The sequence below is a fragment of the Melospiza georgiana genome, chromosome 6 (assembly GCF_028018845.1).
Source record: "Melospiza georgiana isolate bMelGeo1 chromosome 6, bMelGeo1.pri, whole genome shotgun sequence".
Lineage (NCBI taxonomy): Eukaryota > Metazoa > Chordata > Aves > Passeriformes > Passerellidae > Melospiza > Melospiza georgiana.
This window is the reverse complement of record NC_080435.1, coordinates 20,633,343-20,647,990: the sequence shown is the minus strand read 5'-3', so window position 1 is coordinate 20,647,990 and position 14,648 is coordinate 20,633,343. Positions and strand designations below refer to the sequence as shown.

At 46.2% G+C, this 14,648-nt stretch overlaps 1 protein-coding gene and 1 long non-coding RNA gene across 3 annotated transcripts; both read left to right on the top strand.

Moving 5' to 3' along the window:
• Positions 1-2,734: 2,734 nt before the first annotated feature.
• On the top strand, positions 2,735-10,340 carry GATD1 (glutamine amidotransferase class 1 domain containing 1). Of its 2 annotated transcripts, none has more exons than XM_058025626.1 (8): positions 2,735-2,845; positions 4,434-4,510; positions 4,914-5,019; positions 5,539-5,646; positions 6,373-6,467; positions 7,602-7,695; positions 8,440-8,551; positions 9,077-10,340. In XM_058025626.1, the coding sequence occupies exons 1-8, from the start codon at positions 2,788-2,790 to the stop codon at positions 9,081-9,083; spliced, it is 657 nt and encodes a 218-aa protein (XP_057881609.1). In that variant the 5' UTR covers positions 2,735-2,787; the 3' UTR covers positions 9,084-10,340. The 2 variants fall into 2 exon arrangements, with proteins under 2 accessions (XP_057881609.1, XP_057881607.1); XM_058025624.1 differs by having other exon boundaries at positions 9,074-10,340.
• Positions 10,341-11,983: 1,643 nt separating this feature from the next.
• LOC131084288 (uncharacterized) lies at positions 11,984-14,645 on the top strand. Its single transcript, XR_009114553.1, has 3 exons — positions 11,984-12,697; positions 13,055-13,240; positions 14,566-14,645. It is a non-coding gene; the product is annotated as an uncharacterized LOC131084288 (long non-coding RNA).
• Positions 14,646-14,648: the final 3 nt, after the last annotated feature.

The window sequence follows — 14,648 nt, the reverse complement described above, 5'->3', positions numbered from 1 at the left end:
CAGCCCTTCATAACCCTGGTGCCTTTTCCCAGGACTGTTTCAACTGAAGCCTTTAAAAGTTGCAGTTTCACCTCCCCAGGAAACCAACTCTCTTCCAGTGCAGGTTGGCTATCAGTTTGTGGAGGAACTCAAATTTTAGGAAGGGAAATTGAAGGTCAGATTACAGGGGATTTTTATTTTGGTTTTGGTTTGTTTGGATTCTGTTACTTCTCCAGGGACTGATACAAAGCCCTCAGAAGTCAGACTGAAATGCCTGCTGTTCCTTTGGAAGCCTCAGGCACCTTTCCAATGGCCTTGGTGGGTTTTGAGTCAGCTCCTGAGTGTATTTTCCAAACAATAGGAATTTTCCAAGTGACACCTTGATTTCTTCCCTGTACAACCAGACCTGCTTGTCACTTACACATCTTTACCTGTTTGGGTTTGGGTTTTTTTTTTTTTGCTCTCAAAAACAATATGCTGCTAGACACATTTCCTGGAGGGAAATGGACACCTACCTACACACAAAGCTATCCAGCTAATTTATACCTTGTTGAATTTATAATCTTGTCTATGCTTCTATGGACACTTTGTATGGGCTGCAGCTCAAATCCTAAAATAGTCAAGAATTTTTTCCTTTCCCATATAGTATTCTATTTACTTTGACTTTGAAAACAAAAAAAGCGTATAAATGCAATAATGCAGGTAGACTAGAAATACTAGATTGAAAATTTAAAGTAGTTTAGCTTGTCCCATTGTGACTGACAGTGTTGTACGACACCCAACGCTGTACCCTGACATTTTCCAGGCTTTCTCCGTAGCTGAATCTAGTATTAGCTTTGGAAACCCATTGTGTGAGTGGTGGGTGGATGGGTCGGAATCGTGTGCTCTCTACACACTGTATGTTACTCACATCACAAGCTGTATGGCCACTCCATATGCTGTGAAACTGTAAATGATTCCCAAATACACCTGTAACTCTTACCAGGATTGTGAGAAATAAACTATATATAGATATATATATACACACACATAGAGAGATTGTATAATTCCTCCCGTGAGCATCTTCGTGTACCTGGGGGTGTGAGTGGAGCCTGCTGTGCCCCCTCTGGATGTTGTCTGGAGAAAGCTGTGGCTGCCCCATCCCTGGACACCTCCAAGGTGAGGGTTCACAGGGCTTGGAGCAACCTGGGATAGTGGAAAGTGTCCCTGCCCATGGGAGAGGTGGAACGAGGTGAGCTTTAAGTCCCCTTCCAACCCAAACCATTCTGTGATTCCTGGATTCTATCTCTGTGTTTCCTGAAGGCCCAATGTTTTCTAGGTGATGCCACTGAGAACTGTGAGAAAAGGCAGTTCCTGCCCCAAATAAACTCCAGCCTGCTCAGGGAAAGCAGGATGATTATTGTTTTTCCCAGACAGGAACTAAATTGAATTGTAGATTTACCCAAACATTTCCGATCCAAGAGATTCCCTATCCCACAGCCTGGTCTCCAGCTTTCACCCCCAGTTCTTTGCTGTGACCTTTTTCCTGCCAAATTTCTCCCGTTGATTTTCTGGTTTTGTTTCTGAGATGGCCTGGGAACACCTCCCAGACAAAGCATCCCCTGAGCACTGGGTGGTGTCTCTGGGGTCCCTGTGCACGGATTCCCTGCAGGCTCTGGATGGGAGGAGGGTTTTGGCTGCACGTGTCACTGCACAGGGCTGGTGTTGTATTACACCAGCCCCAATCAGGGTCCCGATGGAACTGTGCAGGCTTCTGGAAATTAATTTCTTAAGAACTGGGCAGAAAAATCCTATAAATTCCACAGGGTCAGGAAAAAGGGCATCCTTCAGCTGCAAAAGTGTAATCATCTGAGGATTTTGCTGCAGAAACACAGCTGGGGACTCGAGTTTTAGTTTGACAGGAGCAGGAGATCAAATAAATTCCTATTTTCTGAGTGGGAATGCTGGAGCTGATGAGAGGCTGGGATGGATGGGGGCCTGATCCTCCCATGGCCCCAGTCAGGGTGTGGGGAATTCCACATGCCTGGGGTAGTGAAGGGAGGATGGGAAGAGCTGATGGAACAGGGGTTGGACAGCACTGTCCTTTGTGTTTGTTTAAAAAGCACTGGAGTCACAAGCAGAGAATAAGGACCATAAATGTGATGCTCTGTGATATAAAGGCTTAGGCTACTGGAGTGGCACTAAATCCTGAAGTACTCCCCAGTGAAACTGAATAGTGAATGAGATGCTTTTTTTCCCCTTAAAAAATAATTTTCTGGTATCAAAGCTGGAGCAGTGAGGAACATCCAGATTAACCAGCCTATGGATTCGGAACACAGCTCTGGAGAGAAAAGGAGACAGAGACGATTGAAGAGACCAACAAGGTGGCATAAGCTACATTTCCTTTAGGAAACCAGGCTAGAAATTAAACCCTTTCCAATAAACAAATAAAGCAAATAGCAGGATTGTGCTGTCTTTATTTTACACCTTTCGTTTTATGCTGCATTGTGTCTGCAACACGCCAGCAGCCAGCAAGGGCTAAACCTATTAAGTTCTCACAGGGATGAGAGATGCAAATGCAGAAACGGAACACTGAGGTTTACGGAGATGGGGAAATAAGGAAACAATGTCAGTTGCCGACGGGACGTGGCACCACGGGATTCTCGGGACACCCGAGCGCTTCCAAAGCTCCCGGTGGCGGCAGCGCCCCCTCAGCGCTTCCCGCGCTTTTCCGCCTCCCTCGGGATTCCGCGCGCTTTCCCCGCCCCCCGCACCGCGCACGCGCGGCCGCGCGAGGCTCCGCCGCTGCCCTCAGGCCCCGGCCCCGCCATGTCGGAGCGGCTGGCCAAGCCCTCCTGCCTCATCGTCGCCAGCGCCGCCACCGCGGGTGAGACGCTCTCGGGGGGGCCCCGCCGGTTCGCGGGGAGCCGCCGCTCCGGCCTGTGCGGGTGTCCCGCGCTCCCCGTCCCTTCCCAGCACCGCGGCGGGCGGGGCGGAGCGGGGCGGGGCGGGGCTGGGCTGGGCTGTCCCCGGTGCGGCTGTCGCGGCGTGTCCCGCGTGTGCCCGTCGCACGGCCCTTGCCGTGTGGGTGTCACTGCAGCCGGGCTCCCTTGCCATGTGTATGTCCCGTGTGGGTGACCCTGCAGCCGGGCTCCCTTGCCATGTGTATGTCCCGTGTGGGTGTCACTGCAGCCGGGCTCCCTTGCCATGTGTATGTCCCGTGTGGGTGTCACTGCAGCTGGGCTGTGCAGCCGTGTGGGTGTCACTGCAGCCAGGCTCCCTTGCCCGTGTGGGTGACACTGCACCCGGGCTCCCTTGCCGTGTGTTATCCCCCGTGTGGGTGTCACTGCAGCCAGGCTCCCTCGCTGTGTGGGTGACACTGCAGCCGGGCTCCCTTGCCGTGTGTGTCCCCCGTGTGGGTGACACCGCAGCCGGGCTGTGCAGCCGCACGTGTGCCCTCCCTGCCCAGCTGTGCCGCTTTTCCGTTCGCGCCCATCCTGCGCTGCAGGTGTGGCCGCCATGTGCAGCTGTGCTGCTCGGCTCCTCTGCGTGCGGCTTTAGTGGTTTTGAGGGGAAGGAAGCTCGGCTCAGATTGGGTGTTTGGGGAAAGAGTCTTTTACCTGTGAGGGTGCTGAGGCCCTGGTGCGGATTGCCCAGGGAAGCTGTGGCTGCCCCATCGCTGGCAGTGTTCAAGGCCAGTTTGGACAGGGGTTAGAGCAACCTGGGACAGTGGGAGGTGTCCCTGCCCATGGCAAGGGGTTGGTACGGGATGTGCTTTAGGGTCCCTCCCAACCCAAATCATTCCAGGATTCTGTTCCTCAGCTCATCTGTAATGAAGACTGTACATTTCTGATGTTTTAAAATCGTTAAATCCTAACAAAATAATAATCTGAATTTATTTAGAGCTTTCAAGATGAGTAAACACCAAGCTTGTGTACTTTGAAGGATGTGAAAAGTGCATATTATATGGCTCTATGCAGATATTTACTATATGTATTTTGTTGTATTGATTAGTAGTGCTGTATTAACATTTTAATAATATGAAACTGAATTCTTCCTGCCTAGCTAAAGACTGAAGGCACCTTAGGATTAGGAGGAAGAAGTAGATGATGACCAGACCAAATCCTTTGTTTGAATGGAATTTATGCATCATGTATCAAGTGTATGAATGTGCAACAGGCTATTACTTTTAAGGGTTAATCCTCTGTTAACGTGTGTCCTTTTTTGGGCTCATGCTGCCCAGAAAAAGGTATCTGGACGTCCGTAACTCTGTTTCTATTGTCTCATATTATCCTAATTCAAATTGCACAAATTATTATTACTCTAACTATATTACTTTTTTTATAGTCATTTTATTACTATTAAACTTTTAAAATTTTAAAACCAGGTGATTGGTGTTTTTCACCCTGGATAAAGTGTGGCCTGCATTAAACTATCACTGTTGTTTCCCTAAGGTGTTGGAATCTGTTTTCCAGGTGTTTCAGCCCAGTCGTTCCTTCACTGCTTTACTCTGGCCAGCTCTGCCTTTAACCTGCAAGTGGCAACACCTGGGGTGAGTGAAAATGGACAAATGCTGGGATTTCAGCCTGAAGCCAATTGATATCTCAGTTGTAATGAAAAAAAAGAATATAATTGATATAATATAAATATATTGAGAAGTGTTTTATTTGCTGTAGACATTAAGGGACTTGGTATTAAAAAATCAGACCTAATTCTGTTTTTTTAATACCAAAGTGACTGCAGCCTTTCTGTAGCGTGGGTTTGCACTTCTCTATCCAGTGTCTTTTCCCACAAAGAGTGGAGGAAAACTATTAGCAGTAATCCAGTGGGGAAAATGGAGAGTTTCAAGTTTTTAAGAGCTGAAAGCATCTCAGAATCCCCCATGGCCATTGTTCAGAAGTGTCCTGGATGCCTGTGCAGTGATGCTGACCAGGCTGTCACCGTGTTGTCCCCAGGGGAAGCCCATTGACTTTGTGGATGTGAACGAGGGCAACACGCGCTGGATCCAGGACTTCCGCATGAAATCCTACGCCAGCCCCGCCAAGCTGGAGTCCATCGATGGTGAGGCTGTCACCAAGGGCCTGTCTGGGAAAAATCCTGTCAGGGCCAGGATTTTAGGGAAGAATGACACAGAAAAGGCAGGAAAGTTGTTTTGCAAGAGCTGCAGTTGTTGATTTACTTTTTATTTAAGAGGAAGTCCAAGCAACTGCTTTGCAATTTTCTTATTTATTTTGGAATGGTCATTCTCTTTTAATGTATATGTAATATATACAAATAATGTCTGTGTGTATACAAGCACACATTGTTACTTGTTAAAAATAAGTATTTTGCTGGAGTAGGAGCCAGCAGAAAGAACAGTTGTAAGTTTTGCCTGGCTTATTAAAAATGTGTGTCCCTTGTCCTTTTTCTCTCTTCTGTTTAGCTTTATTAGTTTCTGTGTAGCTTTATTAGTTTCTTTAGGTAATTTTAGGTAAACTGATTTATGTGGGTTTGTCCTTTTTTTCCAAACGTGCAGTGGATTTATAATCAGGCTTTTGGGGTTTTTTACCTGTCCTACAATCCTGCTTCCCTCCCACCCAGGGGCTCGGTACCACGCCCTGCTGATCCCAAACTGCCCCGGGGCTGTGACTGACCTGGCTAACAGCGGCTACCTGGCCAAGATCCTGCAGCACTTCAGCACTGAGAGCAGTAGGTGAACATCCCTGGGGATTGGGTAGATGAAACAGGGCTCCTGTGCTGCCTCTGCAGGGTGGCTGCCTTCCAGAGACTTCAGAGTGTTGGCATGGCTGAAGAGCATTCCAAACTGGGAAGGAGAAAGGAGATGTCAAGGGGGAAAACAAATGGCTTAATGGGCCTTTAAAAAGGGAAAGGGAGACTTAAAGGGAAAAAAAAAGTGTCTTAACGTGTCTTAAATAAGAAAAAGGGAGCCTTGAAAAGGAAAAAGAGGTCTTAAAGTATCTTAAGGAGCAATGCCAGTAGCTTTTCAGGGCTTGTCTCAGAAGAAGGACTTGCTGCCTTACAGTGGTACAGAAATGGCTCTGTCCAAATCAGCAGCATTCAAGGCTCAAAGCCAAGTGTGGAATGTCCCAGGATCATCATTAAGGCTGCACTTAATCAAGACTTGGGGTGTGCTCCACATTTGAGCATTTGTGGAGCTGTCTCTGGAGTTGGAGTTGAAATCTGCAATTCTTGTTCTTCCTCTTACTGTAATGGTAATAAAATAATTGTAATACTGTAATAATTGTAGCAATTCTTATGATAGCAATAATTGCTACTGCAGGGTGCAGGAGAGCCCCTACAGCCTAAAGGAGCATTATCAGTGCAGTGTAACTTCACTGCAGCAGGGCAGCATGAGGCTCAGCTGTGTTTCCAGTATTTGGAGATGCTCACAAATGTGCTTTCATTCTTTTCTAGAGCCTATCTGTGCTGTGGGGCAGGGAGTGGCAGCTTTGTGTTGTGCCACCAATGAGGATAAATCCTGGGTTTTCCAGGGATACAGCCTGACAGGGGTAAGCCAAGCTTTTACCTTGTTTCTGCTGTTTGGGGGCATTTTTTGCTGTGTGATTTCTGGTGGTTTTGAACTTCCTGTAAATATAAATTATCAGTTTGGTGCCCTTGGCTTGTGCAAGATGTGCAGAGTTGTCGTTGACAAGGGGCCCAGCACTGGGTGCATGAAGGGTTTGTCCAACTTTTTAGTGGCATGTGGGGAATGCTTTCCCTCTGATTGTTCAGTAAACTTTAAACTGAAGCAAAAAAAAAAAAAAAAGAGCTGGAAATTCCTGCTGCAGCTCTTTGCATTTGTTGTTGAGGACTTACAAAAAATTTTTGTTTGTTTAATGAATGCTAAGGATAAGTTATATTTCTCAAAGTACTGTTTCTTTTTGAAAGGTAGAGGAAGTCTTAGGAAAAAAGTTAAAAGTTTTAGGAAAAAAAGGCTGTTTGTACAAACTGGCTTGCAATTAAAGCAGCCAGTTACTGCTGATACTTTATTTTGTGTGTTCTGGCCTCACAGCCCATTTTATAATGTCAGAGTGATGCAAATGGCCCTAGTACAGCTTTCTAGTGTGGAAAATTAAGAAATAAGGATTTTGTGACTCACAAAAGCTATTCGTGTTCTCATGTGCTTCTCTTTGAGTTAAGGATCATTTATGACTCTCTGTGGATTGTTACAGTCCATGATGAAATAATTTAAGTCATGTTGTGGCCTAGCTATGGTTGCTGTGGAAGCCATAAAATTAAGTTCCTTCCTTTTGTGTATTACAGTTATAAGTGCTCCTAAATTTTCTGTCTGTAAGCTGTTTCCCATTTTCATTCCAACATGGATTACTGGGTTTGGACTCTGCAGGTGGCACAGCATCTGTGTCCAAATATTTGTGTGCCATGGACAGACAGGTCTGTGCCTTCCTGAAGTTAATCACACCTGCAGAAATTGTTTGGTGCTGTTATTTCCTCTTTACTTAACTCATTTTAGTGTTTCCATTTTGCTCCCTACACAAAATCCATCAAAGCTGCTTGTGGTCATTTGGCTGGGTGAATAGTAGAGGGAACAGAAATATAAATTTCGGGGAAGTATGTGCTGGTTTTTCTTGGCTTTTTCTGTAAAAAAAAGCCAGCCAAACTAATTTCCTTTTGATCTATTTCAGCCCTCTGTGTACGAGCTGGTGAGGCAGCCCAATTTCGCCAGTTTGTCCATTATTGTGGAGGATTTTGTGAAGGATTCTGGAGCTACATTCAGTGGTGGGTCATGCCTGGTGTGTGGGATCTTGGGCACTTTGTGTCTTCCTTGGAGAATGAGTGTTTGTGTGCTGGTTGTGTCCAGCTGAGCAGGACTCTGGCAGGATCTCTCAGCTGCAATTCCCATTCCCTCATTTTCCAATATATAACTGCTCATTTGCAAGGCCAGCTTGGACAGGGCTTGGAGCAACACTGGATACTGGGAGGTGTCCCTGCCTGTGGCAGGGGGGTGAGACTGGATGAGCTTTAGGATCTCTTCCAGTCCAAACCAGTCTGGGAATCTGTGTGGAGTGAGGAAACTTAAAAATTCTGTTTGGGGTGCTGAGCAGTTGCTGGTAGATCTGAGCACACTGGGGAGCTGTAATTGGCCAGAAAATGAGTATTTGATTTTTGTAGCATGGTGATCACAGCTCATGTCTGGCATAATATGAGTTTGTGTTGTATTGTGAGGTAATTGTAGTTTTCAAACGCACACTTTTGAGTTTTTCATTATCTCCTGATATGTGTAATATGTGTACTTTACCCACCTGCTGTTAACTGAGTCAAGGACTCAGTCCTGTCCTTTCAGAAAAGGATTTCCTAGGGAATGTTTTTCAGGATGAGAGGCTTGAGACTGCCCCTCTCTGCTGGGGTGATAGATCAGCACCCAGCAAATCTGTCTGGCCACAATAGTTATGTGTTGTGTGGGTTTGTTAGGGGTGTGATCCTGGCACTGAGCAATCCCTGTGTTTTTCCTCCTGTATTCAGCCAGCAGCCCAGATGCTGTCCATGTGGTGCTGGACAGGCACCTGGTGACAGGACAGAATGAGAATTCCACCCTTCCTGCTGTCCAGAACCTCCTGATTCTTTGCAATGTCAGGTGAGGCAAGATGGGGATCAAGAACTGGGAACAGCCAGGGTGAGCTTTTCTTTTTTGTTTCAGGAATATTGTCTCTCAGAAGGGGTTTTCCCCCCTGGTTTTCTGCTGAAGTGTGTGTCACTTCTGTTTGATCAAGCCAGCCAGGCCGTTGTGTCTTTTGGCAAGGAGCATTTGATTATTGAAAAGAAAAAGATGAAAATGTGTGGGGAAATGCACAGCTGTAGTGGAACTGGCAAAGTAAAATGCTGAACAGGCTTCACTAAACATTTATGTTCAGGGAAACAGCTCTTGTTTCCTGAGCTTTGGCAGGCTGGCTTTGCGTCAGCTCTGATTTAGGATTCTGGGAATGAATGTATTTAATTTCTTTGGAAATGGCTTGGCTTGTTTGAGTGTCATCTTGTCAGATAGTGGAGCCCATATGAATAACCACAAACCTCTTATTGTGCTCAGGTGAGTGTGGGGTACCAGTCCTGTCCTGTGGGCACTAACAGGTCCTGTTGTGTCTGGGTGTGTTTCCTTCAGCAGGAAATGAAGGGGAAGGTCTGTTTGCAAAGAGGATGGATGAAGAGCCAGCAGGCCGAGGATTTCCATGGCTGTGACCTGGATGAAGACCCCTCTGAACCCCTGTCCTGGACTCTGAAGTGACTGTGGCAGTGCCAGGTTCTGTGTGGATGGAATGGATGGAGGTTGTCAGAAGCAGCTGGGACACTTCCTTATATTTTTGCTGCTCCATTTCCTCACTGCTTCTCTAGACCCTCAGTTTACAGATGTGGGGAGCCATCTCCTCAAAACCCCCCAAAAGTTGGTGCTGTGCATACAAATTGCTGAAGCTGTGCTGGTGCACAGCGTGCCCTTGTTTTCTTCCTGTTCACATGGCTGGAATTGTGTTCAGAAAGTTTGCTCAGCTTTTTTTTTAACGTGGTCCTACAATTGTTTATTTGTTCTCCTTTGTGCTGCTTATGTTGTGGGTTTTGTTCTCTTGGAAATACTCCTCTCTGGGAGCACACTGCTGCTGTCTCTTGCTGGAATTTTGTGGGCTGGGGCACTGAAAATGCAGGTGGTTAATGTGGGTCCCATCTGAGGACCCAGCTGTGGGGTGGAGTCTGGGCTTCTCCTTCCTTCTGAGCTGCAGGTGTGGCTTGAAGCTGAGCATGGGAAGGAATAACCAGACTGAGATTTTTTTTTTAAATTGTTGCAGGCTCAAACATACAAAATTATTGGAAAGTAGATAAATTAACTTTTAGATAATTGATTTTCCTTCCCTCTTGGAATTGTGGGCAGCATTTCTCCAGTGCCCTAAAGAAATGGGGCTGCATTTTTGTTTTCTTACCAGGATATTACAATATTTTGGTTCTAACAAATCATCAAGTCAGGAAATTTTCTCTTTTCTGTGTGAATCCATATTTTTTTAGCTCTGTCTCAAGAATTCAGTGTGATTTGAAAAGACAGACTGCTGTGGGCTTTGCTGGGTCTTCTGCTGTTGCATTCTGGAGCCCAGCTCACAGAACCTTGGCATCGATGGAAATGAAAACCAGAATTTGAAATGAAAATTGTGCTTTGATAGGTATTAAATGATCAATCAGCTTTGATAATTTAAATCTTCATTCCTGCCAAGCCATCTTGGGGATTTGATGTTGACACCATCAGGAAATACTTTCAGTCTGGAAAGCCACATCTTGTTTGTGAGGTGGGAGACTGTATTTCCTTAGGGTCTTTGTTTCCATGGGATTTTGCCAAAATTGCTACATCTTTTCTCTGCTTACCTGTAAAAATAGAACATTGGTGTCTACTCTGTGTCCTGTTGTCATTCCTTAAATGAGGTTGTCCAGGCTCATTCATCTGCTGCTAGGTAGCAAACAGCATTCAGACCTCTAGATGCTTTGTTCAGTCCTCTTTTGTACAATTTTTCCTTATTTTGTGGCATCCAGGACCTGCTGGAATTACTGTGCTTGTGCCTCTGTCAGGTGGTTGGACAAAGCACACTGCCTGGGAAGTTGATGGTGATTTCTTTTTCCTCCCATTTGAGAACAGAAAAAAAGATGAGGTCCTGTGTGTATTTTCACTCTTCCCCATCACACCATGAAGTTGCTCTTGGGAAAATTGGGGGAGGAAGGTGTGGTCAGGCTGGAGAGGTGATGTGTGTTGCTGTGGGCCAGCAGCTGTGTGGGGTGGCTCTGCATGTGGTGGGCTGGATTGTGTCACCTCCTCAAGTCATGCTGACAAACTTGAAGCCACCTGAGTCACAGAATCATGGAAATTAGGTTGGAAAAGAGTTTTAAGATCAAGCCAAGCATCAGTGCAGCACCACCACCACGTTGACCACTCAACCTCAGGTATCACATCCATGTGTTTTCTGAGCCCTTCCAGGGATGGTGACTCCACCACTGCCCTGGGCAGCCTATTCCAGTGCTTGATGTCCCTTTCCATGAAGAAATTTTCCCTAATATCCTGCCTAAACTTCCCCTGGCACACCTTGAGGCCATTAGTGGTGATAGCTCTTAAGTTCTTGTACAGGATGACCAATTTTAGCCAGGGGTTGGGAAAAATTGTTTAAAAAAATGGTGAGAAAAGAAGATCAAATGAATGTATGAAGCACAAATTTGTTGAATGTCATCCAGGTATGTTCAGGAAAGTTTTATTCTGTTCATTTTCTGTGTTAATTTTGTACTACAGATGTAAAATTTGATAGTTTATTTGGTATTTTCTTTTCCTTTACCTAAAAGATATTTACATCAACTAAAATCATGAAGTGGCATTACACAAAGAGCAAGGATTTTTGGATAATTCTTGCATTTTAAACTTCCTGTGGAAATAATTTAGGTACCTCAGTTTGTATCTCTTGTGCCTGGTCCAGCTGAGGAGCCCTGTGAACAATCCCATCCCAGGCATCCAAGGAGTGGGGTTTTGTCTCTCTTCTTTGTTTCCCAAAGAATTGAAAACCTTCAAATTTGGGAAATTTTCATCCTACACAACTCTTTATTGTTTCAGCATTGTGCTGTGCAGTGCTTGGTGCTTTGGTCCTAGGAATGTTTCCAGGCAGGCTTGTTTCCTTGGAAATCTGTTCCTGGTAACATCCACCTGGTGGGTTCTGTTGTTTTATTTATTTGAGTGGGGGTTTGGTTTTATTTTCTAGAGTTTTACTGATTTATTTGTTTGGGACTCACAGTGTAACCTCTTTTCTAAGCTTAATAGCAGGGACCACATCCTCTGTTTTCCTGTGATGTTTTTACAGGCAGACATGGAGGTACCTGCTAGAATCACCAGAGTGCCCCTGCAGCACGTGGAGCAGGATGAATCCAAAGGCAGGAGGAGTTTTCTTGGATATTGGCTCACAGTAAATGAGCACTGCTGTCCTGCACCCCACAAAGGATTTCTTCACCCAAAAGAGGGCAGCCCACCATCCCTAAGGTCTGGGAGCCTTTCCTGGCAGGATTACACCTGAGCTGGGAGGAGGGGTGCTGGTGCAGCAGCTGGGAAACTGCTTAACTCTGGAAAACAGAGCCCCAGGACCTGCCTGTGGGTATGATCTCAGCTTTTGTGTTTTTGAGGATCCTGACAAAATGTTTGAGCTCTGGCCCTGTGTGCAGCTGGTGGTTGTTGGTCATGCCAGCATTCCATTTGTGTATTAACTGATTTAATTAAGAGTCTTTCCTCAGAGTTTCTACAGAGTAATCTTGTAAACAAAAATTAAAATGGAATCTGCTGCTTTGTTAATCTTGTGTGCGTTCAAACAAGGGCTAGAAGAGATGGAAGTGCCTCTTTGGTCCTGGTTTACTTGAAAATTTCAAATGGAACTGTCTGGGTTTGGTGCCATCCATTCTGGCCTGTGAGGGCTGTATTGGATAGACATAACCAGTGACTCTCAGGACTAATTTTAAATTAAATTCCATGTTGGGAAGATGAATATAAATGGATGTACTTTATTGTGTCTTTTCTTCCAACAGCTCTGCTTTGCTGTCCCCTGTGTCAGAATGGAGGAGGTGCTGGGAGCAGCAGGGTGTCTCCCTTAGCACAGTCTGTGATGGGATGCAAGGCACAGCTGGAGAAGGAAGGAAAAGCTTTTCCAACCCCCCTCCAAGCTTTGTGTTTTTGCACAGAGCTGGATGTTGGAATCAGAGCAGCCACCACAAGGAAAGGTTGGGAAAGGTGCTGTCGTTTTAAAATCAATGCTTTAAAGTTTATTTATTGATTCTTTAGGATTTCTCCAAACGTAGATGTTGTATCTGCCCCTAATTCCTGAGTCCTGTCACTGTGACTGTGGGAGCCACAGATCTTCCTGGGAGACAAGAGACATCTCCTGATTTCTTAATCTGAGGAGGTATGGGAATGTGGGAAATCCCAGGAGTTTGTAAGCAGGGCACAGACAGGGCCCTGGGAGAGATCCCTGCATCTGCTGAAGAGATGGGAGGTTGAGGAAGAGTTAAGGAGTGAACACACTTTGTGTGACTGACTAAAGAGCTGTACAAGCTGAAGGTTTATGTGGTGCTTGGTTTTTTTTTTCAGAAAGGATGTGGAGTTTGTGGCTTAGCCACGGATGTCAGGCCCCTCACAACATCCATCTGTGCTGCAGAGAAAGAACCCCAGGGCTGGGGAGTTCTGAAACATCAGCTGCCACCACAGGAAGGAAGGGATCCCGTGACTGACCCCGTGACCCCTCTTGCCTCCTCAGCTCTTGAGAGGCATCTGTTGGTGAGTGGAGAAAGGTTACTCAGATACCTTTTCCTACCTCTTGTTCTTTTTTCCCTTTCACTGTGCATTTCATTCTCTCTGGAGCACCTTCTGCAATGCTTCGGTTTCATTTGAGCTCCACGGTGTTACTGACCCAGCTGTGTCTTGGCTATGTGAGGGGACAGATTCCATGCATGTGAAGGTTCTTGCCTCACTCAGGGGGAAGAAGGGGCATTTATTCCAGAGGCTCCAAGCCTCTGACCAGTCAGTTTGATAGCACCGAGTCCCCAAATCCTGTGTGCCCAAATCCCTGCCCTGCCCTGGTGGTGCAGTGTGTGCTGTTAGAGCACAGCAACCTGCTCAAGGCAGGGGGTGCAATGAGATGGTCTTCAAGGTCCCTTTCCAACCCAAACCATTCTAGGAATCTCTTGGAATTCTCAGTTTAGTAAGAGTGAAAAATGCAAAATAGGTTAAATTGAGAAGGGATGTGCAGGATCAAGCTTTTAGTGCTGGCTTGACTTTGACAGGGGAAAAGGTCACCTCCCTTTGGGCAACTGGTCTGCTTCCCCCTCTCCACAGCTGTAGGACAGAGGGCCTGGATGAGTCCCCTGGGGATTTCACCTCCCTCTGGCAGACTGGCACTGTTCCCAGGGCAGGCTGGGAGGGCAGCACCAGCTGTCTGTGTGTGATTGTAGCTGCTGTCCCCTTGGCTGGAACAGCAGCTCCCAGCTTGTTCTGGATGTGCTGACAGCAGAGCTGCTGTGTCACACTGGGGGAGGATCAGTGCCTCCCTTGCTGTGGACAGAGCACGTGGCTGTCAGTGCTGCTGCCTTTTCTCCCTTTGAGTTCAGGCAACTTTGTCAGGAAACAGCAAATTGCATCCATGTATGAGCAGGGATCTCTCAGAACCATGGAATGAATCACTGAGGTTGGAAAGGACTACTGAGATCATCAAGTCCAGCCCTTCCCCAGCCCTGCCAAGGCCACCACCGTCTCTGTCCCTAGGTGCCACATCCATGTGTCTTTAAATCTTCCAGGGATGGGGACCCAGCCCTGGGCAGCTGTGCCAGCTTGGACAGCTTTCAGTGAAAGACTTTTCCCTAATATCCAATCTAAACCTTCCCTGCCACAACTTGAGGCCATTTCCTTCCTGTCCTATCACTTGTTCTTGTCTCCTCTTCATAGAACAGGATCTATATAAACAAATAAGATACACAGAGATATTTTGATATACATATGTGTCTCACAGGAGTGATGGTGGGTTTTGGACCAAGAGGGGCTTGTGAAATCTGTGTTTGCTCTTTTAAACAACCTGAAATTAAAAACTGTTTTCTTCAATGTGTTAGGACTGAAGACTTAATAAGGAATTTGAAGATTAAAATCCTATCAGGTGTCTCCTGCAGCAATGAATCGACCACATTACAAGGCA

Bases quoted from the DNA above. Each gene is read 5' to 3' on its own strand.
- GATD1 (XM_058025624.1), top strand. From the start codon at position 2,788: ATGTCGGAGCGGCTGGCCAAGCCCTCCTGCCTCATCGTCGCCAGCGCC. The intron at 4,511-4,913 runs GTGAGTGAAAAT...TGTTGTCCCCAG, and splicing joins TGCAAGTGGCAACACCTGGG to GGGAAGCCCATTGACTTTGT. The intron at 7,696-8,439 runs GTGGGTCATGCC...TCCTGTATTCAG, and splicing joins TTCTGGAGCTACATTCAGTG to CCAGCAGCCCAGATGCTGTC.